General features: G+C 41.1%; 2 protein-coding genes across 2 annotated transcripts; both read right to left on the reverse strand.

Annotated features, from left to right (window-relative positions):
• Positions 1 to 784: 784 nt before the first annotated feature.
• Positions 785 to 9,451, reverse strand: atxn10 (ataxin 10). The gene is made up of 11 exons (XM_061029646.1): positions 9,291 to 9,451; positions 8,668 to 8,859; positions 7,388 to 7,473; positions 7,213 to 7,309; positions 6,878 to 7,042; positions 6,693 to 6,773; positions 6,307 to 6,463; positions 6,097 to 6,214; positions 5,632 to 5,816; positions 3,748 to 3,811; positions 785 to 2,179 (listed from the first exon to the last, which is right to left on the reverse strand). The coding sequence occupies exons 1-11, from the start codon at positions 9,434 to 9,436 to the stop codon at positions 1,995 to 1,997; spliced, it is 1,476 nt and encodes a 491-aa protein (XP_060885629.1). The 5' UTR covers positions 9,437 to 9,451; the 3' UTR covers positions 785 to 1,994.
• A 2,059-nt stretch (positions 9,452 to 11,510) lies between these two features.
• LOC132956659 (fibulin-1-like) lies at positions 11,511 to 23,074 on the reverse strand. The gene is made up of 17 exons (XM_061030233.1): positions 22,847 to 23,074; positions 22,457 to 22,565; positions 21,600 to 21,735; positions 21,278 to 21,431; positions 20,147 to 20,209; positions 19,917 to 20,006; positions 18,602 to 18,739; positions 18,267 to 18,404; positions 18,045 to 18,188; positions 17,808 to 17,930; positions 17,462 to 17,587; positions 17,235 to 17,354; positions 16,766 to 16,897; positions 16,514 to 16,637; positions 13,231 to 13,367; positions 12,729 to 12,869; positions 11,511 to 12,619 (listed from the first exon to the last, which is right to left on the reverse strand). Exons 1-17 carry the CDS (start codon positions 22,899 to 22,901, stop codon positions 12,480 to 12,482), a joined length of 2,070 nt encoding a protein of 689 aa, XP_060886216.1. The 5' UTR covers positions 22,902 to 23,074; the 3' UTR covers positions 11,511 to 12,479.
• Positions 23,075 to 23,326: the final 252 nt, after the last annotated feature.

Raw genomic sequence — 23,326 nt, forward strand, 5'->3', positions numbered from 1 at the left:
ATCTAAGTCTGTAGAAGATACAAACTGGACGGTTGTATATTTTTTCTTTTTTACCAATAAAATTTGAGCATCCTTTTTTTAAAGCCTTGACTTTTTCTTGGGTCACATTCAGAATTTTTGACCTCATTTAAATAATTACAAAGAGCTGCTTTGTCAGTTAGAACAATTTATTAAGCAATAGATAAACATTTTATTTGAAACATGAAGCATGTATTTGACCTCTTAGACAAAGTCTTTTTTGCTGAAAGCGAATGTCAACAGGAAGGCACAGTTACATTACAGTAGAGTTCTGTGTTACAAAATGCTGATATGGGAAACACAAGAACTACTGGTCTTGGCTGATGTGGTACTAATGTGTTAGGAGACAGCCGCGACCATGCCACCTCATTCAGCCCGGCTGACTCGCACAGCCTCTTTCCTGTGGGGCTGAAAAGCATTGCAGCCAGCCAGCCGAGCGCAAGTAACAGCTGTTTTGTTAGCTGTCTGAAATCCTGGGGACCGGAACCATATAAGCTCCCCTCACTATGCCGGAGGATTGAGGGGAGAGTCCAGCCGATTGTTTCAATACATTTTGTCATTAAAAATCAGAGGCAGAGCAAACAGGGTGGAGCAGGGTGTGGGCAGGCCTGTAAAGCACGGCATTGTTGAGGTGTCAGGACCATTCAGCTTATCCAGCAACAGGAGGAGCACGGAGGGATGTCATTCTGCAAACTAATGCTTCTGGTCCCCTTCCCTCACTCATTCACTATCTCACTCCATTCTCTACGGCTCCAGAACTTCTCTCTTTCTTTCAAAGAATTGGTACAAAAACTATAAACTACAGCTAAATAGGAAGTATCGTATTTTAGAAAGCTCTAAGAAAGTCTACGTGGTTTGGTTGTACTCGTATCAAGCTTTCGCTGAAGCACTGAGCAGACGAGATATAAAACATGTACTCAGCGTCACGACTTTTAAGACTGTTATTGATGGATAATGTATGTTATTAGCCCTGTTGACCCATTTATCTATAGTGCAGTTTAGTACAATAGAAATAGACGATTAAGAATAAGATGAGGAAAAATGTTAAATTCACTAAACTATTTTCAGTACTGTGATAAACTTCAGTACAAGAATTGTAAAAGCAAGTAGAGGAACAGTGTCAAGCTCTCACTGTAAACTGAGCATTGTTTTCATATCACAGCACGTGCATAGCATCAGTAATCGGTAGTATTGCATTTTTCACTCACGTATCCTAGATGATGATGATGATATTATTTGCCGCTTAGATAAGCAGATATTTTAAACCTTTGAATGAGGGGAAACAGCCTTTGTTCCTCTGGCAAAGACACCACCATTTAAGTAGGAAAGGCGGTGAGGGGGTTGATTACATCATGTTTTGGTCATTCTCTGTTTCGGGGTTACTGCAGAAGTCAATGTGGGCCTGGGATTAAAACCCCAGCCCCTGCTGGTAACACCAGTGTCTGTGAAAAGTGAAAAGCCACAGACACTGTGGTGCTCTTTGTCTTTGGATTAAACCACTATGCAGCAGTCTTGCCAAAAGGTACCAGCATGTGCTCGCCTTTCCAACCTCTTCATTTCCCAGACTCAGGTCAGGACTAAACAATAGCCCCTGCTTGTATACCAGGGGGACCCCAAGGGCCTTTTGTGTATTAAGAATACCGTACGCCCAATCTTAGCATTAGTGCAAGCATTACTGAGGTAGAAAAGTAAGCTCTATATACTTCTCTGATAAAAATAACTAATTGAAAAGGACTTTTTTGCTTGATATATCGGCAGTGTGGCTGTCACTCATAATGAACAGGCACAAGTCATATGTTATTAGTGCACAGGTGTAAAGACCTGCAAATGAAACTTCAGTTGAAATGAAAATGATTGAAGCTTGTAGCATGACTACATGCTCACGCACATGTACATTATTCCTCTCTAAATAAATACTTCACATGAGAACCTGCTTGCGGGTTGAGGACCTCCTCCCTCCTCGCTGCTCCTCTAATCTAAGAGTCCTTCCTCACGGGTTTGAGCAGCAAGCTTCCATCTCGCTTCTCCACCAGGAAACCCAGCTCCTTGAGCGCAGAGTAGTCAGTGGTGCCACGGCGTTCCAGGGCGGCAACCAGCTCCTGGTTTGCCACGTTGTGTTCTAGGAGGTTCCTGATGGCAAAGATCGCCCACTGGCTGATGACTTAAGTTAGCCGATTAAGGAGAGCAACATTGAAAAACAAGTTATTCACCTCACTTTGGTTCCTTTTTGTGTACTTGAGAAAGGCAACAAATCTTGTTATTATGGAACAAATGAAAATAGCTAGATAGATTAACGTTTAAACTTAAACAGTAGCCATCAACTTTTCTTGTAATGTGTCACATTTCTAGTCCAAATACCAATTTAGATGATAACATCTTAATGAATACTTAATGCTCCAAACAGGGCATTGGCACGCAGTTCTAGTGTCAGATGTACAAAGAAAAATTAACAAAGAAATTGTACATGTTTAGGATAACAGATCACAGATTGACTGGGAGAGAGGTGAGCAGGAGGCCAAACACGTTAAACTCAGGATGTCAGACTCATTAGCGCCTGGTATTTGCCTCAGGTCGCCGAGTGCGCAGGCAGCCCAACAAACCAATGAGCTTTGCAGACAGGATATGTTTGGTGACATAAAACATTCTCCGCTCGCCACTCTCAAGTTTCCCCGCATAAATCCATAAACATTTTTTGTTACACAAACATTTTCTGAAGAGAATTAAATGCAGAAACTTGTGTGTGAGAATTGTGGATGGAGTGAACTCTGTGAACATGTGTGTGAATGTAGGTATTCATGATAGAGGTGGAAAAGGTCAAAGGCTCAGTTTAGACTGTTGACCTGGTTCAAAAACGGTGCCCTCACTTTGACCAATTAATAACAACTGGTGACAACATTTCCTGTCTCTCTTCAGCTGTCCTATCAAATAAAAAAGGACAAATGGGTTGATGGGAAAAATTAGGCTCGATGATACGGTGATGTGAAAATACTAGTTGAGCTTGAAGGGAGATCTGTACGGTTAACTTGAAGTTGTAAGCTTGAAATAGATCCAGCTAGTTTGAATGCATAATATATATATAATTATAATATAAAGGTTATGACACAATAACCTGAGCGTGACGTCTAGGTGTCTAGGTAACATGGCTGCCGATGGGATATAAACTTTACAATAGTCCTTCAGTTAATCCTCTCTGTGAAGATTTCATTTTGTTTTTGTTGGGTCAGATATGAGTGAAGTCAAAGAAACCTTTAAGAGGACTCTGGAATAAACATTGGTGTACTCTGCAGTGTTCAGACTTGATGTATGTTAATGAGGTCTGGAAAAAATTAAACCACATGTGAAAAAATAAAACTAAAGCATCACAGTGGTTAGAATAATGACCATTAAATTGGGTAATTCTCTGATACAGTGATAGACTAAACTGTTATATTCTACAAAACAAAGCTTTTGAAAGAATAACCAAAAGACTTCACCCGTGTTCACTAACTGACTTCGGTCATCACTACTCCCATTTAAATAAAAAGATATTAAACTGTGGAGGAGAGTTTGACAGTTTCAGAAAGTTTGTTTGGCCTTTTGAAGAACACTTTTTATGGTTGTAAACCCACCAGCTTCCCGGTGTAAACATGCACAGATACACAGTGACGATATGAACAATGACTTTGATAAACTGTAAGTGTATGTTGATAAACAGATGTCTTGGTGTCAGCTTCTGAAAACAAAGGATACATGGGTTGTTGCTGTCGATGTTGCAGTTGTCCAATATGAGGGGGATGCCTTCAAGTTCTCTCACCTGAGGAGGAAAATTCAGAACGATGTCAAAGAGTGAACGAGCAGAGCACAGCCTGTCCTCACTCAGTGAAAAACAAGCAGAGGAAGTGTTTCACTCAGAAACATTCAAGTGAGTTCAATGATTTTGTCAAGCAGTGCAGTCTAACAAGATAATTTTTCAGAGGAAACTAAGTAAGACCATTTTCATGTAAAAATAAGAGATGTATTTAACCTTAGTGTCCCTGTTTTAAACAGAGCCCCACATCCATGCCAAAGCAGCAGTGTGGTTGTGGGTATGTTTAAGACCGTCACAACAGGGTGATCTGCTCTGCATCATGTGCTCAATTCTATAGGCTTAATCATTCTCTTTGCATGCTGTTGCCCTCCTCTTGCCTTTGTGGTTTCCATCCAAACCTACTGTTAGAAGCTCCAGAACATTACAAAGTGCTGACTTTTAGAAAATGTAAACGTCATTTCAGTTGACAAAGAAACAAAGTTGCTGAGAACAAGAACCCAGTTTAGAATTTTCCGCTTTTAAAACGGTTGTCTGAAGTTGCTCATATGTCCAAACCCATAAGGAGATGAAAAACAAGCAGCTGGACCCCGACTTATGCCTGGTACAGTTCAGCACGCTGCACATGCACATCTGAAATTACCATCTCTCCCCAAGGTGAACAGAATGACATTTGGTTTACTGGAAGAGATCTTAGTGAAAACAGATATGGGGTGATTTCTGACCACTGACAGACCACAGATCAGCATCCATAAATATTATAGAGAGGCCAACTGAGGGTGGCCATCCCACAAGCATTCCACAAATCTGTTTCTATTAAGTAGGACTGAGTCTATAATGTGCCACAGAGAGAGGCCAACTCCTCCCCATACACTTTATTGTCTATCTGGGCTTTCTCTTAACAGAGAGATACTGACAGATGGCAATGGAGGGGAACTGATAAAAATCACTAAAGCCAGGGAGGGAATGTTTCACTTTTCAATGCAAGACCAAGTTTGTTGTGTTCAAATGAACTCTTCAGCCTTCAGTCATAGGGAGTCTTAGTATCCTCCTCATTAGGCATCACACTCATTTGCAGTCCTCAAGAGATCATGTGGTTTGCTTCAACAGCGCATTGCAGGATACGGCACTCTAAAAATGCTAATTTAGTCTAGCGATAGGGCGGTCAAAGCAAAAACAGGAGGGCCTCACAGACCTCCTCTTGACCTATGGCCTCTTGATCAGACTATTGTGTTAGTCTGATCAAGGGTGCTCACTAAATCTTAAGAGACCCTGGATCCAATTAGATGAGGGATCAGTAGAAAAAACAGGAGAAAACACCCCATGAATAACAATATGTATTCACCCTTTTTACTCTTACTCTTAGTTTCTCCAGATCTTAATGGCTGAGGACCGTCATTTGGTTAAATATTACACTGATGGTGATTTTGATGGTTTTTAGCACTGTTTTCCTAATTATGGTTGATACTATATTACTTATTTTCTAACAGACAATCTACCTTTGAATGTGGACTTCATTCAACATCCTTTCACTCATTTCTACTTTTCCACAGGGTGTAAGGATATAGTTATATAAGCATAATCACATACTGAATATTGTGTTATTCAAGCTTGGTAATTAATCATTCAATTATGGGTTTCCTTACCTGTTCGGTAACAGACCCACAGTTTGTTCATTTGGTTCTATTTTGGAGCTAGTGTGAAATGAGAGCTATATGGCTGGCTCTAAGGTTACAGCTGTCGTTTAGTTTGGAATAAGTAAGTGTGAACACAAACTAGACCAGCACTTAAAATCAATTATTAAAGTATCTCATTGATCCATTCCAAACCTTGTTCTGGTTGTTGGGGTTGCTGTGACAGAGGTTTCCTATCAGCCTGACGAGGTGGGCCTTGAAGCTGATGACAGGAGATTCGGGGGAAGAGTCTCCATCTCCACTTAAGGACGAGAAGTTTTGAGCAGAACTGAAGATGTTCTTACTCGCCTTCCCGATAGCATGAACCTGCTTCAGGAGCTCTGCAGAGAAAAATATTAAGGTTGCGAGCACACACAGTCAACAGATAAAAAAGAAACACATATAACATTTTCCCAAATGTAGGTTCAACCAATTACAGCCAATAACTCAGATTATGTATTTTAAGTACGTCGAAGAAACTTTTACGTCAGACATTGTGGTTGAGTTTTTATTAAAGCAAATGCTCATCCTTATTTAATGTCTGCTGTGTGTTTATTGCTTGTAAATATGATGCATGTGATGAAGGCGTTCAAAAAGGTTAGGGGTTTTGTTTTTAATTACCGACAGTGGTCACCAGCAGATCTGGATGGTCCTGTAGGAACATGAACTGCTTGAGGTCTGAGGTCATCTCACACAGCACATCCAGCAGACTAATCACAGTCAGCGCCTCCTGCAGGACCTACAGGGGAGTGCAAACAACAGGCTAAATATATTTCCCAGTATTGAAAAAATGCTTCAGGAAAATACAACAGTCAGGTTGACGGCCTCTACCTCATCACTGGAAGCGGAGCCAGTTGCGAGTGTCAGTACGGCTCCACAACCTTTCTGGAAGGACCCAGCCAGAAAGCGAGCCACGCTGGGAGGGACGCCACAGTCGTCTGAGTCCTCCTCTCTCAGCTGGGCAAAGAGCAGCTCTAATAGAGTCACCCTGGAAATTACACACATATTTTTAAGTCATCCATATCAAATTTTTAATCTTATTAGCAATCTAGGTCTTCATTCACATGTAGTTTTGAGTTTTCTGGATAAATGTTCTGCAGTATCAGAAAAGTTTTTCTTTAGAGTTAGATTGTTTTCATCAGTCTGTGTAATTTACTAGAAATGGTAAATGTCTATTGTGACATTTAATGTCTTTATTGGCATTTGAAGTCAATTACCTTTCATGGTGAGTCATCCCTGAGTACATGCTCTCCACTAGAGCTGAAGACTTGAGGAAATGCTGAGTAGCAATAAGAACCCTAGAAGTGAATAAAACAGTTAACAATAAGTAGTACAACAGAGTTGGTAATTCCTTGATAAGATGTAAAATGACATTTCTTTATACACACAAACACACTCTTACGTCCAGTCCAGATCAGGCTGTGTCCTACAGAGCTCCATCACCCTGAGTGCCAGCTGGATGTTCTGTGGCTCAGACATTTCTTCCACCTTGGCTTCATCCAGACATGAGTGTAGAACCATAGAGGCATAGTTCACCGTTTTCTCATCATCAGCGCTGAGCAGCTGGCTGTTCACAAATGTTTGAGTGGACTTAATGTCGGGACAAATGCTTAAACACATAGGTCTGTGATCACTTCTTCAACACACATTTATACTGATACAGAAGAAGCTTTAGATTTTGAAACAGGATTAATACAGTATCTAACACTCAGAGCAACTGATGTTGACAAAACTTACAGGAGAAGATTCGGGAAGCTGAGCTGCCAAATTTCATCTTGACACGTTTGGTTTCCAACTGCTAAGTTACCAAGGAACTGGATCCCACAACGAAGAGCTGAGCCATGGAGAATACAAAAACATTAGCCTACCTTTTTTAATTAACAAGGGATCAAAAGCCTTATTTTAAACTTACGTTCAAATATTCCATCGCTACTCTCCACATTTTTGGTCTGGAGGAAGTCCAGGAGTTTAAGAGAAACATTAATGAAGCCGAGATCCCTAGAGAGGAAAAACATACATTCATGTTTAGATGTTGCCTTGATTATATGTTCAGTCAAAGTGTGGACACAATAACATAACACAAACTTTTCAATAGAAGCTGATATATATTATAAACACATCTATGTATCTAACCCTGTGTACCTAATAGTATGTGCATACACATGTCTGTATATGCAAACTCTGTGCCATGCAGTAGGGCTACGTGCAATCACCAGCATTTTAAAGTTACAGGCTCCAGGGTAAGTGTGCTATTTACATCAGTACCTCATAATCATGTACAACACTCCAGCTCTTTAGCACTTAACATCCCTCAGCAGCACTCTAAGCACTTAAACTCTGAAGGTCACTTTATCCTGGTTTGTTTCATACAACATCGCACAGCCACTTTTTATGCTTGTATAAATGTGTCTCAGTCAACTATAATGTACAGTTTATATTGTTGTTTGCTTTTTGCTTGTCATTGTGGTTATATACATTTGTATGTGTATACCAGCCTGCCAAGGGAAGGGAATACAGATGGAAATGAGCATATTGCTTAGGGCTGGGCAATATATCGAGTTTTTAAGATATATCGATATATTTTCAAACAAGATATAGGCTAAGGCAATATCGTTAATATGGATATAGTTTATGTTGCATTAAAATAACGTTACAGAGGTGCCAGGTCACCTTTTTCTCATCTCACTGATGATGACTGACTGTCTGTCCCTCTTAACCCTGCTCCTCTTCTCTCTCTCTTTTATTGTATTTAAGGAACATTTGTATTTTATAATATTACTTTTTAAATTCACAAACAGGTAGTTTATTTTCCATGTGTTTTCACTGTTAATAAAATACATATCGATTTACAACGAGTATCGCCATTCAGCTAATCAATATCGAGATATGAGTTTTGGTCCATATCGCCCAGCCCTAGTATTGCTACAATCTGGTATATTTACATGTTTATGTTCATTAATGTGCAGTGTCACTATTTTAAATAAATACATAATACAAAAGCAATGCACTAACGCCTTATCGCTTCAAACCTTGCAACATGAAAAGATGAATTCTCATTGCAGCTGAGTCAAAAATATGTTAATTCATCTAAACTACAGTTTATTTTAGTATATCTTTTCTCATATTCTCAACCACAACATTTTCATACATGTTTCCACTGCTTCGTATGCAGTGCACTGTATCTGGAATGACCTGAGCAGACTTTGGTTGCGAGTACTCTGGACGCAGGCGTTTCTCTGAGCCCTGAAGCACTCAGCAGTTAACTGCAGATTCATGGCGTCAGACTCCACATCCTCATCGCCACTGCTGGCAGCCTGCAGCTCATCTTTCAGTCGGGACAAGACCTTGAAAAGACTGGAGAACACCTCCTCCTCTGCAGCATCCCTGAGAACAGAGAGTGGACCAACAGAAAGGAAATACAGCTCAGTTTCTTTACAGCAGGGTTATCTATACATAGGGGCTACTGAGGACAAATATGACATGAAGCCGAACTTTGTTTTTAATTATTCCACACATAGGACAGGTGTCACTTTTTACATTATTAACAGCTGTGCGTGTTGTCATGGCAACTCAAGTCACCAAAAAACCACTTAACGCCCGCAAAACTACGAATGAAAAAAATGTATACGCTAACTTACGGATTCATTTAATAAACAAATAAGAATGAATTAAAAAATTACGTCTGAATGACAGCAAAATGTGGGCCTGTAACATAATGCTTCATGCATATCGCAGAACGGACTGCATGCTGGCCCAGCTCACAAGCTAGCATCCCAAGTCTCCGCTCCACAGGGCAGTGAATGACTTTCACCTACCTGTACTCCTTGTCCCGTAGCGAAGACGTTAATGTTTTTAAAACAAGCAAGTGTTCAGGGCCGTGTTTTCCATTTAAGATGCCAGCGATAGATGCTGAAAGGTCCGGGTTGCCGACGGTGGAAGCTGCCATGTTTGTCTTCTTCATGCGTGTGGGCGGGACGTCCGGGATAATTTGCTGGAACACGATTGGTTCCGACCTTCATGAAGGCGGAGTCAAAGCATGTGCCGCTGTTATCACACTGTTGTCAATCCATTCTCTCAGTTGAACACATTTTGGGGGGGGGGGGGGGTAAAAATACTGATGGAGACCCAGTAGAGAGAACTGAGAATGTGTTATTTAGTGAAAAAGTGGGCAATTACTTTATATTTACTTATTGAGAGAAAACCTGGCTGATAAAGAAGCATTTTGCTTGCCTTTTTCCTATGTGGTTAAACATTGTTGTCATACATTTGATATTATTCATAAAATAGGCATGTATAACCAAAATATACCACATTGCATGGATTTTTGGCCTTTCATTATGTCTTTATATAGGCTACCACTCTGTGCTTAATTTATCCTGTGTGTCTGGGTAAAGTGTTCCGAAAACCTAAAAAAGACTGTATATTAATGTCAAACTCTCTCATCCAGGTCTACACTTAAGATTTAAGATTAAGATTGAGATTTACTTTTATTGATCCCACAAGGGGAATTTTTTTTTTTTTTTTACACACTTTAATCATGCTCACACACACACAGGCTGAAATATACACATGCACAAACAGGATCCTATGGACATGCACTAATGGAGAGATGTCAGAGTGACGGAGCGGCCCACAGCGGGCGCTCCTGAGCTGATGGTGGGGAGGGGGTTTGGTGCCTTGCTCAGGGGCACCTCGGCAGTGCTCAGGCATCTCTCCAGCTACCAGACCGACTTCCATATTTGGTCCGCACCGGGACCAAGAACCAAGTCCCTACAGACTGAGCTACTGCCGCTCCCTCCCGCCCACTACGCTCTACCAATGAAAGGCGTCTGATCCAACCTTCACAACAGGGTTCTAAGTCTCTGACTAGACTCTTCTCCTCTGTCGCCCCCCGGTGGTGGAATGAACTTCCAAACTCCATTCGATCTGCAGAGTCCCTCTGCACCTTTAAGAAAAAGCTAAAGACCCAGCTCTTTCATGAATACCTACTAACTTAATGATGATGGTTTCGATATCATTGATGATGATGATGGTTGTGACGATTGTTTTTTGTTTGATAGCGATGACTTATAAGATGGTTTCTATACTGATTAGAGCTCTCAAGAACTGCCGTCAATGTTGTGCTTTGCCTCTGTGCAATGCCTGTCAGCACCTGTGTGTCCAATCAGACTCAAAGCTGATCGCTTGCTCTTACTGACATTGTTCCCTTTTTTCTAGATCCTTGTTTGTGTTGTACTTACTCTCTGATGTACGTCGCTTTGGATAAAAGTGTCTGCTAAGTGAATTGTAGAAGTGAATTGTAGAATTGTCAAACATATTACTGTGAATCTTTTCTGTGGAAAATGTAAACATCTTTCAGTGGTGTGCTGTGTGTTGCCATGTCTGACCCTGACCCCCATGTGGTGCAGCGGTGAGCAGCATAAAGAAAGTGCTACATAGAAATAGTCAATCTTCTTGCAAAAAAACATTTTTTTTGTACCGGCTGAAGCTGCATTCACATCTGAAATCCACACCCAAAGTAATTTTCAAAGGTCTGAACATCAATTTATTGAGTCTAGAGAAGTTGTGGAACATTTTTTACAGCTGAAAAAACAAGTCTTCAGCAAAAGCCTTAGGGATTTTCATGTAAAGTGGCAAATTTAAGATTACACAATTTTATTCCGCATGGTTGTCCCCCGTGTTTTCACTGGCCAGGAAAAGCACGGCAGTGGTGAAAGGCAGAATCGATGTGGAGGAGCGTTGATTATGGATGGTAAGGAGTATCCACCTCAAGCAATTTGTCAGCTTTAAGATGAGATATTTGAAGAACCAAACATTCCCAGTATAGGAGTCCCATTATTCATTCTTGAGTGGAATAACTGGAAATATACTCACAAACTGGAAGTGGTATGGTATGATGGGGAATCTGAAGAGTTGAATTACAGGAAAAACATGAAATACTATAAGATGGAAACCCCATTTATGCTTACTAGAAGACAGCTGGTTTAGTCTGCTGTGGTGGAAGTCTTACTCATTTCTGTTCAAATAAACATGTACACAATTCACCACATTTTATTATCCACAGATGGACCTATAGTCTGATCGCGCAAAACACATATTTCTGTTGTAATATAATCCATACATGTAGCTTTTTAATGTCAAATGAAGCATGAAAAAGAGCAACTATCAAACAGTTCCTTGGGTCAACCAACCGTCACCTCTTATGACAGCCATGAGAAAAAGATCTTAGTCTGAGTGAATTACTGATAAGATAATAAAGAGCTTGTAGTTTTCTTTTTTTTTGAGTAAAAACTCCTAGTCATTGTTTTTTGATCATAAAACATTACCATTAGTCACTCCTGTATGAATTAAGAGAGAATTATCCAATTTTAGCATTCTAATATGCTAACCCAGCGTTTCTCAACTGGTGGGTCGGGACCCAAAAGTGGGTCACCAAGACATTTTTAGTGGGTCGCCAATGTGTGCCTAGAAAAAATATTGTGTCAAAAAGTCTATGGAGTGCTGTCACGTTTTGTACCGTCTGAGGTGCAAACTGCACAATATTTCATTGCACAAATCTGACTGGTTGAAAAATATCTGAAATTTGGGTCGCGATTTTTCATGAAGGAGTTGGTGGTGGGTCCTGAGGCTAGACCAGTTAAAAACCACTGTGCTAAACTAAAACGTTAAACAGGATTAACACTTTTTAATACATCCACTTACCGGTACTTCTCACTCATTGACTTGTATATTTTGTTAGTTCCCTTCTTTTTATTAGTACATATTGTGTTTCAAATAGCAAAGATGTATTGTTACTAAATGAGTGATTTGCAAACTGTTTTCATGATATCAAACAGTAGCAAATTAACAAATTCCAGTGATTTATTTGAAGTATATCAATTCAGCATTCCACAGCATTGACATGACATTTAAAGTGTTTCCCAGTGTTTTGCAATAGAAGTCTAGACCTCCAGAAATGAAGAGGTTATATCTTATTTCTTTTTCCATTTATCTCTAAGCTTGTTTCAGAACCAGAACTCAGAGATGAAGACATGGATGATGACAACATTGCGATGTGAAATGATCCCGGACTTGACGTAGTTCATGGCCACCTCCAGCACAAAATCCTTGGGGCCAATGATAGGCTTTACCTGCCGGACCACACCTGAGGGATGACGCAGACTGGGATTAGTGACTGTTTTGGTTTCCATTTTGGGAGAGATATAAGTGAATGTGATATCTGCCTGGTTACAAGTGATCCTCTCTCCTCTTACCCATGATCATGCCAAGGTGGGAGCGCTTCGACACGTCAAAAGATAACTGGGGATCTGCAGTCAGGATGTCAAAGAAAATGTCCGTGGCATCAGGGAGAGGAGCAGGGTTAGCGACCGCAACTGTCCGCAGGAAAACGATTTCTGTTGGAAGATTTGGTTTAAAGTATTAGTCTGAAGAAAAAAATGGGTCTTACATTCAGATATTCATGGCATGGTAAAACAATGATTTGGTAGGTAAGAATCACTAAGTGACGCTTATGAACTGTGGCAGGTTGGTTAATGATTTTTAATACAATGAGGCGGTGACTTATTTGTTATTACAAGCTACTGAGTTAAAGTTTTCAGCCTCAGACCAAAAACTACTACTATATTAAAACAGAATACAGATTACAACAACATATTCCCTACTGCATAAAAGAAAAACACATACACTATCAAATTCAATGGATCAGAGGCTCTGAAAGCTGATTTGAGTATCTGCTGTACTTCTGCCTTGCCTTACCCTCTGGGCCACTGAAGTCTCTGAAGGTGGGCAAAGAGATGCTGGTGTGGGTGATGAGGTGGACGGGGTCCAGATTGCAGCCGATGTCGTTAGGTGGACAGGCCTTAATACAACGCACACTGACTGAAGTATCTTGTCTGAAATTGAGAAGGACATTGGAATGAATAGAAGGGAAAGGGAATGATATTATAATAAGTGCAATCAATCTGAAGTGTCATTTCTTGCATACAGTAAACAACCGTTTTTACGAGAAAAAGCGTAGATGAAAGCCCAACCTTTGAGTTGTGCATTAAGAACCTGGCAACACCTGAATAGCCCCATAGACCTCCATGGTTAGCCTTTAAAAAAAAGCTCTGAATCCTCAGCCTAAAATCCTGTTAGTGAGGTTACCCAACATGAAGAGAGCAGTGTTTTCAGACACAACCACAAAAATGGCACTGGGAGCAGAGCCATGCAGTTAGGCGCAAGCAGGTGAGTCCAAGTCAACAGCTAACATGCAGGAAAAGCCACAGAGATGATTGTGTGATAGTCAGCACCAATAAAATGCCACTAGGGAATAAAGGCATGGTAGAAAACCCACAAGAGGAATGGATGCCACTTGGTGTGATCCTGACATCAAGGCGACATGCAGGACAAGGAAACTGATCTAATGATTGACAGAATCAGCAACAGAATCAATGTGAACGTGCCTCTCATAAACATAAATAGGATAAAACATTTCATTATAATGATGTGTATTTCACTATTTACAAAATCAGAATAATTTCCCACCAAGCATGGAAGCAGGTGGTTGTGTAATGCAAAGGTTTAAGAAGGGGGGAGTGGATAAAAATGTAATTTCTTTGCATTTTAAATAATCTCTGTATGCATTCAACCTCAAAAACCACCAGTGGAAAATTTGTCTGGCTGCATTCATCCAACTGACAAACACAGCTACAAGCCTTTAGGTATTCTTTTCAGCAAATTAACTGATAACCACCCAATACCAACACTAAAAGCACCATCCATCTTATAAGCTGTAATGCTGCTCCACCACTAATTGAGCCCCATGCTGGCTGCACACCAGGTGCCCATAAATAAGTTCAACGCTTATTTTTCTTACTGTCCGCTAAGTCAAAGCCCGTTTGATCTAATGTTGAGACCACTTGGAACAGATCATTGGAAAAAATTGGTTTCAACATTAGAAAATGACCACAGCAGACGAAGCACAAGAATAGTGGCAGTGGCCATTGAAAAGAAGAAACCATAAAGACTGAAAAGTAATTTTTATCTGTCACTTTTTTTTATTCCAAACACACAGAACGTACACACAGAGGGAAGCTGTGGGACAGACATGAGGGAAAGTGAGCTGCCATCAGTGCAAATTAATGCACAACCCTGTCATAGTGTTATAAAGATACTCAACAGCTGTGGAGCTCCATCTAGTGGAGGCATTAAGTAATAATACTTGAATATCTACTGCTTCATCATATGCTGAAACATAAGAAAGAAATATACAAATATGATTTTTTTTTTTTTTTACCAGAGTCCTGTCTGAAACCATGAAACTTATCCCAAGACCACATCACATGTCGGCTATGGACGTCATTTTACTGTCAAATTATTTATTTATTATATATTAGAGATATATTTTTCATGTCTTTGTGCAGGGAAATATGCTTAATACCCTTCTTGTCAAGAGTTAGATGAGTATTTCATAACCAAGTTCATGTTTGCTTTTGAAATTCCAATACAAGACAAGCTATTTAGCTTTGGCTTAGCATTAGCTTAAGTTTGGCTCTTTCAAAGGTAAAAACACAACAACCAGGTCTGGTAAAGCTCAATCACTTAATCCACCTTGTTTTCTAAATTATGTGTTGAACTTGAGTTTCTTGAGGAGGCACAGTGACATCCTGGAGCCTCCACTGTATATTCCTTTCCCAGCATTTATGCTAAATTAAGCTAACAAACTTCTGGTTCTAGCTTTGTTCTGATCACACGGATGTAAAAGTGATACCAATCCTGTCAACTAACTTTTGTACAGAAAGTTCATATGCACATTTTTTTAAATATTGAGGAATTATTCCATCTTTCTAAACTACACTGCTTCCATAATAAATATGCTTCGAGCTTCACATCTAAAGTTCAATAGCAATTAATCAATGACAACATTACAATCCCCATCTATTGCCAGGAAATGATGTAGTGCGCTGATAATTGACTTATTGTTCAAATGTAAGCTGCTTCCTGATGAGCTCAATGATTTAGAATATATAAAGAAGGAAATGTAATATATGAATGATTTTAAAATGGCACACTAAGAATATATATGTATTTTATTTTAAATAACTACGAAGATTCACCAGAATAGACTGCTATTAAATCATTTTAACTTAATGTGAATTATGGGGTGTTTCCCTATTGAACAAGAATATTTCATTGACCCTATATTAACTGTGTTTAGAGTTAGATAAAGATGGTTCTGTGAGTATTAACACGAGTACTGATGGGAGCAAAAAATTATAAATATGGATGAGTGAACAATACGAAATCAGGATGGACTAAATTTCTGCTAATATGGAAATGTTCTCGAGGGCCGAATGATCTGCTCAGGTGTGATAAACACAGCAATCTTGGCCATGTACAGGTGTGACGTCCCGTAGCGGATCAGCCTCATCTCCACAGTCAGAAAGAAGTCCCGGGGCTGGGATAAAACATGGCGCAGTGTGATCTCGCCTCCATGAGTCTGCTGCTGCACCATGAAGTATCCCTCCTCGTCTCCGGAGACTATGTCGAGCAGCATTTTGTCTCCAGGAACTGAATTAGAGGGTCCCATCCGGAAAACGTTAGCGGGGACGGGAGTGTTGATGGGGAAGCTGACGTTGTAGAAGGAGATTCTCAGCGGGAGCGAAAAACACGACGCTGGATCCTGCGCGAACTCGCAAGTTACGCGCTCGCAACGGCTGGAAGGGAAAAAAATAAAACTCTCACGGAAAGAAGGCGAACAATGAAAGCAAAGGCTGCATACATGGGTGGAAGAAGAGGGAAAGAAAAACTAAGAGATGGAGCAACAGATCACAGTTGGAGCGTGAGAAAGGAGTTTGCCACCAAGAAGTGTGGGCTAAAGAATGTAAAACCATAAAAATACACATCAAGTCAAACAATTAAAAGAGTGCAAAATGAGAGAGAAGTAATGAGAGATTCTTCAACTCAACTGCAGATCAGTGAGATGATTCATGCTCAGTTGGAGAAAAGCCCACTCCTTTTTATAGCGCATCAAAGCCAAGTAACCATCAGCTCTTACCCTTTTGCGACTTGCCGGAAGTTTGCAGGACATGCAAAGGAAAGGCAGCGAAATCCTCCCAGGATGTTGAAGCAGCTTTCAGAGACAGAACATGTGTGGCTCCCAACAGCACATTCATCAATATCTGAAGACACGGGGGGAAAGGATAGCTTAGACATTTAACAGAATAATACAACAAAATGTCCAAACTCCTTTTGGGGAAAGTATTGGAAAAGGGTATAGCACAACAACACATAAGGTGTGTCAACTGACCTTGACATGTCCGTCCATTGGAGGCGAGTGTGTAGCCGCTGGGTGGGCAGGTACAATAAAAGCTTCCTGGAGCGTTAGAGCAGCGGTATGAGCAGACATGACCTCCGGTTGGCAAAGCACACTCATCAATATCTGGGAGCAGCAGAGAGAAACAGTTAACGGTATCTGTTCCTGTTTATGATGACTCATGATTATCTGACATTTCTTTTTTTTTTTTTTTTTTAAGATTTATTTTTGGGCTTTTTGTGCCTTTAATGGAGATAGGACAGTGGATAGAGTTGGAAATCAGGGAGCAGGAGTAGGGAATGACATGCGAAAGGGAAAGGAGCCACAGGCTGGATTCGAACCCAGGCCGCCCGCTTGGAGGACTACAGCCTCCACACACGGGGCGCACGCAGTAACCACTGCTCCACCAGCGCCCCGATTATCTGACATTTAATACATTCCAGCACTAAGCATCATGGACTACCTTCACATGTTATCCCATCTATGTCACTCAGCTGGTAACCACGGCGACAGTAGCATTGGTAGGATCCGTAGACGTTGGCACACTCTTGGCTGCAAGGGTTAGCATCACACTCGTTGATATCTATCATCAAACAGGCGTAAATGTAAAAACTTAATAATAAACTACATTGGATAATTCTAAGATACACATTTAATGGATTATTTAAAAAAAAAGAATACAAACTTTACCTTCACAGTTCCTGCCATCATGGGAGAGTTTGAAGCCGGAGGTGCAGCTGCACATGTAGGACCCTTCTGTGTTGTCACACTTGTGTGCGCAGAGTCGCCCAGGATAATGCCTGCACTCATTTCTATCTATAGAACACAGGGGACGGACTATGAATTTGAAAGTCCGGATTTACGACCGATATCCTCATTTGAATAAAGAGCTAGATTTGCACATTGACAATCATGAAAACATATCTCTCCACTGTTGCTCTTTTGTTTGTCACTTATTTCTTGCATACTCACCTGAAAATACATTTGCACCAAATACAAATTCAACTCAAAATATATAAATTAATTTGTGCTGTACCTTCACACATCTTGGTGAGGCTGTTGAAAATGAAGCCAATTTTGCATTCACAGCGGTACGAGCCCACCAGGTTTACACAACCATGGCCAACACACACATTTCCTGTACGGCACTCGTTTACATCTGTAACATAAGGATAACACATTTTACCTCTTTAGGTCAAAAAGGGGAAATTAAGATGAGATACAATGAATGAATACAACATGAACAGAAAGTTGGGACCACAGTAAGATTTACCTTCACAACGTGTTCCATCCTCTGATTGATGGTAGCCTCTTCCACAGGTCACTGTGTTCCTGCGACAAGTGTAGGAGCCCATTGTGTTGATACAAGTCTGGCCAGGCAGGCATGGAGTTGTACGGGTCAGACACTCATTTATATCTAAATAATGAAACACATTTAGCAAAGTCGGCTCACCTTTTATCAGAGAAATCATTTTGCTCGCGACACTGAACTCACCTATACAGCTGCCCACGGCATCCTGAATGTAACCGTCTCCACAACTCTCCTTTGGCCGGCAACGGAATGAGCCTTCGGTGTTGGTGCAAAGAAAATCCGGCCCGCAATTGTGGGTCCCCAAAGAACACTCATCTATGTCTGGAACACACAATGGGAGCAATTTTTTTTTTTTTACGTGAAATACTGAAAACTGCAGGTCAGGTATTGGCTTTTCTACTACTTAAACAAACTTAATTAACATGGTATGGGAAAATGTGTTTTCCCCCTCTAATTCCAATGACAGCTTCCTTTATTCACATGTTTTGTTTTTTTCTGCAGTGATACTGACTTGTTACCTTGACATTTGTTGTCGTCCGTGAGTTCATACCCAGTGCCACAGCCAGTTTCCCTCTGACAGCGAAAGGAGCCCTCTGTGTTGATGCAGACTTGGCCGTACACACAGTTGTGACTGTTAGTCAGACACTCATTAACATCTGAGAAGAGACACATCCATTCAAAAATAAGAAAGAGGGCAGAAACATATATGAAAGCTTCCGTGGATTGTGCGGTCCAATTCGTTTTTTACTGTAAGAGATAAAGCAAGGCTTGTACTTCTATATGGAAAACTTGAATGGATACAAAGGGTCAAAGGTCAAATGTATCTTTATTGTCCCCACAGGGACGGACGGAAACATACAATATATAGACAACTCTAAAACAATAATCATATTCTCTTAGTGTTTCTAAACTGTATGCTTATGTAAGCATGCTAACAGACTAATGCTAATGTTACCATGCACAACATTTCCCATGAACATAATCTAAACGCGGGCTGCACGGTGGTGCAGTGGTTAGCACTGTTGCCTCCCAGCGAGACAGTTCCTGGTTTGAATCCCCGTCTGACAGGAGCCTTTCTGTGTGGAGCTTGCATGTTCTCACCGTCCATATGTGGGTTCTCTGACATGCTGGTTGGGTTAATTGGTGGCTCTGGATTGCCAGTAGGTGTGAATGTGAGTGTGGCTGGTTGTCTGTCTCTATATCTCAGCGCTGTGATTGACTGTAACAGTCCAGGGTGTAACCTCGCCCCACACCCAATGACAGTTGTGATTGGCTCAAGCAGTAGCAGTATAGATAACGGATTGAAGGACGGATAATGAAAAAGCAGCATGTTTGAAGGCTAGAATTAGCTCGCTTACATACAGTATAGAAGCTGTTTAATTGTTCAGCTGTAGGCTCCTGTGAGGATTTTGTAACTGGTTATGAAACAAACTGAAATGAATCCTGCTTCCTCTATATGTCCTCCATCAACAGCAAGCTCAATATTCTTATGTTGTTGCCTGAAACTAATGGCGCAGGGTAGGATATGGACAAAACAGTTAACAGCACACTACAGAAGTTCAAAAACACTACCTACATATGCAGAGGACAAAATCAGCAAAGAGATAAAAGGTATGACTTTGTCTATAGTGGACGCTGAAATCGACATAAACCAAAACTTATGAACAGGTTCTTTAAAGTAATAGACAAATAAATCTGTCATTTTTGGTGAAAAATTAGGAAACCTTAATTGGCTAAAATAACATCCCCTTTGAAATACCACTTAATTGAAGTCCTTTATTTAGACAGGCTATAGAATTCTAGATTAGTCATGCTTTTATTTAGATTACTTACCCTCACAATTCACTCCATTCTTTTGCATTTGGTAACCATCATGACAAGCACATGTGCCATTATCCGCACACAACTGGGAACAACTGGAGTCTGAAAAAAGTGGAGGGTGAGACACATGAAGAGATGGATACCTAAATCTCAGGACTCATCACGCCAGGGCTAAATCTTTCTACGTCTACGTATTATGACAGAGAAGCCGCTGATTAAATAAAGAAATGAAAGTGTCAAACCTATACAGGCGTCCACTTCCGTTGGAGGTTTGGCAGTAACACTGGTCCCTGACTTCTCTGTCACTGGTTATGGACAGAAAAAAAAAGAAGCTTTGATTAAAAACAACTACTCGTAAGATTTCTTTAAGTCTCTATGGCCTTGTGTTATCATGCCTACATCTCTCTGACCTTGGCAATTTGCTTTCTCCCTAATTGTGTTTTTGCAGCTTGCTGTGTTGCTTTTGTTGCTCGTTTCTTTTCACTTGAAGCTAGAAAGGTGACAAACGCTACAAATCAAATCACCATTTGGCCCTGAGGTACCATTTGGCAAGGTGTCTACAGCTTAAGTCTTCTGAATACCCCAATGACTGCTCGTCTCTCTGTCTGTCTGTCTCTCTGGCAGCAATCTGCTCCCCAGCTGCCACACCGAGACCATTTCATCCAGCAGTTTATGGAAACAGGACTGATGTCTTTAATCCGGGAACACTGCCTGTTTTGATGTCGGGCACTCGACTCTTCTAAAAACTGGCTCTTTAAACCCAAACAAACTGCCAAGCTTTTGCTCCCATTGCCGGAAAAATCACACCAGTCTCTAGTAAGTTGTTACCAAGGTCTTATGAATTGTAATTTACAGCTACAGTATATTTAAGATTTATCTTTCTCGATTCCTGAGATTTTTAAACTTCAAAGTCCATTAAAAGTCTCATTTGTGAAAAGTTAGTATGAAGGCTTGTGGCTCCAGGGAGCAGCAATGAAGGCCCATAAAACTGCCTCACGTGATGTCACCTGAGTCTGATAAAACTAAAATACAATACAAGAAGTATATCAACTCTGCAGCTCCTCAGCTGTTGTTGAGGCTTGCAGTTAATGCTACATTAGCTGCTACTAGCTATACACAACAGAATCTGCTCCTGAACAGTCTTAGGTTAAGTTGTATTGTTGGTCATTTGGGCACCAGGATTTGAAAATGAGTAAAAACAATGTGGAATGAAAAAATAGAACTCTGTCTTGGTCTAATCTGAGTGGGACCTAACGTGTGCAAATGTCCAAGTAACTGATTGTTTTGAGTGCCAGGGACGCCCAGTAATCACCGCCCCATGATAAGACAGAGTGGTACTCATCAAGGCACAGAAAGACCTGAAAGTCTTTTACCTTCAACAGTGGGTTCGATTCCCTCTGTTGTGTTTTTGCCGCAGCAAGTTTGAGCCGAGTGTGCGCACTGTCTCCCCAGCAACAAACCCTGGAGCTCGCAGCTCGAGCCGCGGCTGGCTAGCATCAGACCGAGCACACAGCAGTCACAACACATCTAAAACGGGAGAAAGAGACGATGAAATTAAATATCTACAAAAAAAAAGAATTGTACTCTTCCTGTTGATTTCTAGAGGACTAAGTGTGTTGTCTACGTGTGTTAGAATAAGGAGTCGTGTAAATGACAAAAAATATGGTCATCGAGATTGACATTAAGGAGGGTGACCTTGGAGATTTTGGTTTCCCAGGGGTCTCCTTGGAAGAAAGGCCTCTCGCAGGCTCCTTGACCCCGGGCCATCTTGATGCCATTGTCACAGAGCTGGTCTCCCACTGCTGCTTCACAGCACTGCTCCTGGCCAATCCTGTAAATCAACATCAGGCATTTGGCGTTGAAATCTCCGACAGAACAACAAACTGTATTCATAAAAAGAGTGGGATAACATGACCATTTTGAGAAGATTGTACCTGCAAAGGCAGGAAGTGTTTTTATGTTTTCTATTCAACATGCCTTATTACATGCCTAGTCTTTCCAGTGCCTCCCGCCCAGTTATTTCCTAGGTAAACGCTCCCTCAACTGACCTCCATGTGTTGACCAGGTGTTCCTCTATTCCATCAATCACCACCTCTATGTTCTAACGGTCAAATGAAGCCTGTTAGTGTTACAAATGCTCCAGGGGGGCACTTAACGCCTGCACTTACTATGTAGTTACTATGTGGTAAAACCCTCCACGGCGGGATGGATGGTTGAGGGCTGCGGAGATGATTTGGGGCTTGTAACCCTGAGGGGGTTTCCTGCTTTAAAAAACAAATACCACTGCAAACCCTGGTCTACAGGAAACACACATTCCCCACTGTTGTTTAATGCTTTTTTTTGTGTCCAATATGACGTCTTTTAGCTGCAAATGAATCTGTTCACTCTTAGAAATAGGGAAGTGAAAATGCTAGGTGAGTCACAGATGCACACAGCTTTGCACGCATTTCCTCTTTGATCGTCCCTGAACTGACCTTTCCTTTAGTCCCTGGGCCCCTTTTTGAGACCCTTCAAGGGACCAAGTTGCTCTTGAGAAACCAGGTGTTGCTCACCTGCAGGTGTGGGAAGAGGAGATGAGGGGGAGGATTGTACAGTCTTGTCCTCTCAGGGCCCGATCCCTCCCATCCTGACAGCACCCTTGTAAAGTAGGAGTCTGAATCTCTGCAGCGTTGGTATGAAGGAGTGAGTGTCACAAATACACAGAAGAAACTTGGGGCAAAGTGGATGGAAAAAAATAGCAAGTCTACTTCTGAGGACTAGTGACGCGGGTAGAATCAAAAAGGTGTAACACTCTCAGAAAAAAACATTTTAGTAAAGAAAACAGAAGAACTTCGACAGTATTTGGAATTTCCCCTATTAAAGAGTGTCACTCGCTATTTAAATCTCGAATACTCACAAAAGGTATTGAAATAGGCTACAAGGTGTGTTGCGTGCGCACTTACCTTGTCCGTGCAGAACTCCGTATAAAGTAAACAAAAGTATTGTCCACCGCGCCATCAGACTTATTTCAAAGTGTTTTCCGCTGCTACTATTGAACAATTCCGGAGCTGTTATAACTTTCTAGACGATCGGCAGCTGGAAATCGGCCGTGAACAGTGTCTCCTCTGAAGAGCGACCCGTCAAGATGGAGAACATGTCAGTCACAGCGGCAGGAGAGGCGACTGACACCTCAGCCCGAGAGGTTAGAGAGGTTTGTTTGGGGGGGGGGGGTGTTGGTGAGGGGGCGGGGTGGAGAGACATGTGTTTGACTGTCAGGGTTGAACTGAAGATTTAAAAACGCCCCTGATATTTGGATCTACTGTGTTAATAATGATGACGGAACACAGATGATGTTTCATTGGAAGAGGATTAAAAAAAACATGAAACATAAGTATGGAGCACACATGAGAAGAAAAAAAAAAGAGGAAAAAAGCAGAAAAATT

Source organism: Labrus mixtus, chromosome 22 (assembly GCF_963584025.1).
Source record: "Labrus mixtus chromosome 22, fLabMix1.1, whole genome shotgun sequence".
NCBI classification, from domain to species: Eukaryota; Metazoa; Chordata; class Actinopteri; order Labriformes; family Labridae; genus Labrus; species Labrus mixtus.

What these genes read in the sequence shown, in the direction of transcription:
- atxn10 (XM_061029646.1), bottom strand. Translation starts at nt 9,436, where the DNA reads ATGAAGAAGACAAACATGGCAGCTTCCACCGTCGGCAACCCGGACCTT. An exon ending in CGCAACCAAAGTCTGCTCAG is followed by an intron (nt 7,474 to 8,667) that starts GTCATTCCAGAT and finishes TTTCCTCTCTAG; the next exon opens with GGATCTCGGCTTCATTAATG. An exon ending in ACCCCAACAACCAGAACAAG is followed by an intron (nt 3,812 to 5,631) that starts GTTTGGAATGGA and finishes TTTCCTCCTCAG; the next exon opens with GTGAGAGAACTTGAAGGCAT.
- LOC132956659 (XM_061030233.1), bottom strand. Translation starts at nt 22,901, where the DNA reads ATGGCGCGGTGGACAATACTTTTGTTTACTTTATACGGAGTTCTGCAC. An exon ending in TGCCGTGGGCAGCTGTATAG is followed by an intron (nt 18,189 to 18,266) that starts GTGAGTTCAGTG and finishes TTCATTATTTAG; the next exon opens with ATATAAATGAGTGTCTGACC. An exon ending in TTCCGGCAAGTCGCAAAAGG is followed by an intron (nt 13,368 to 16,513) that starts GTAAGAGCTGAT and finishes TCTCAATTTCAG; the next exon opens with ACAAGATACTTCAGTCAGTG.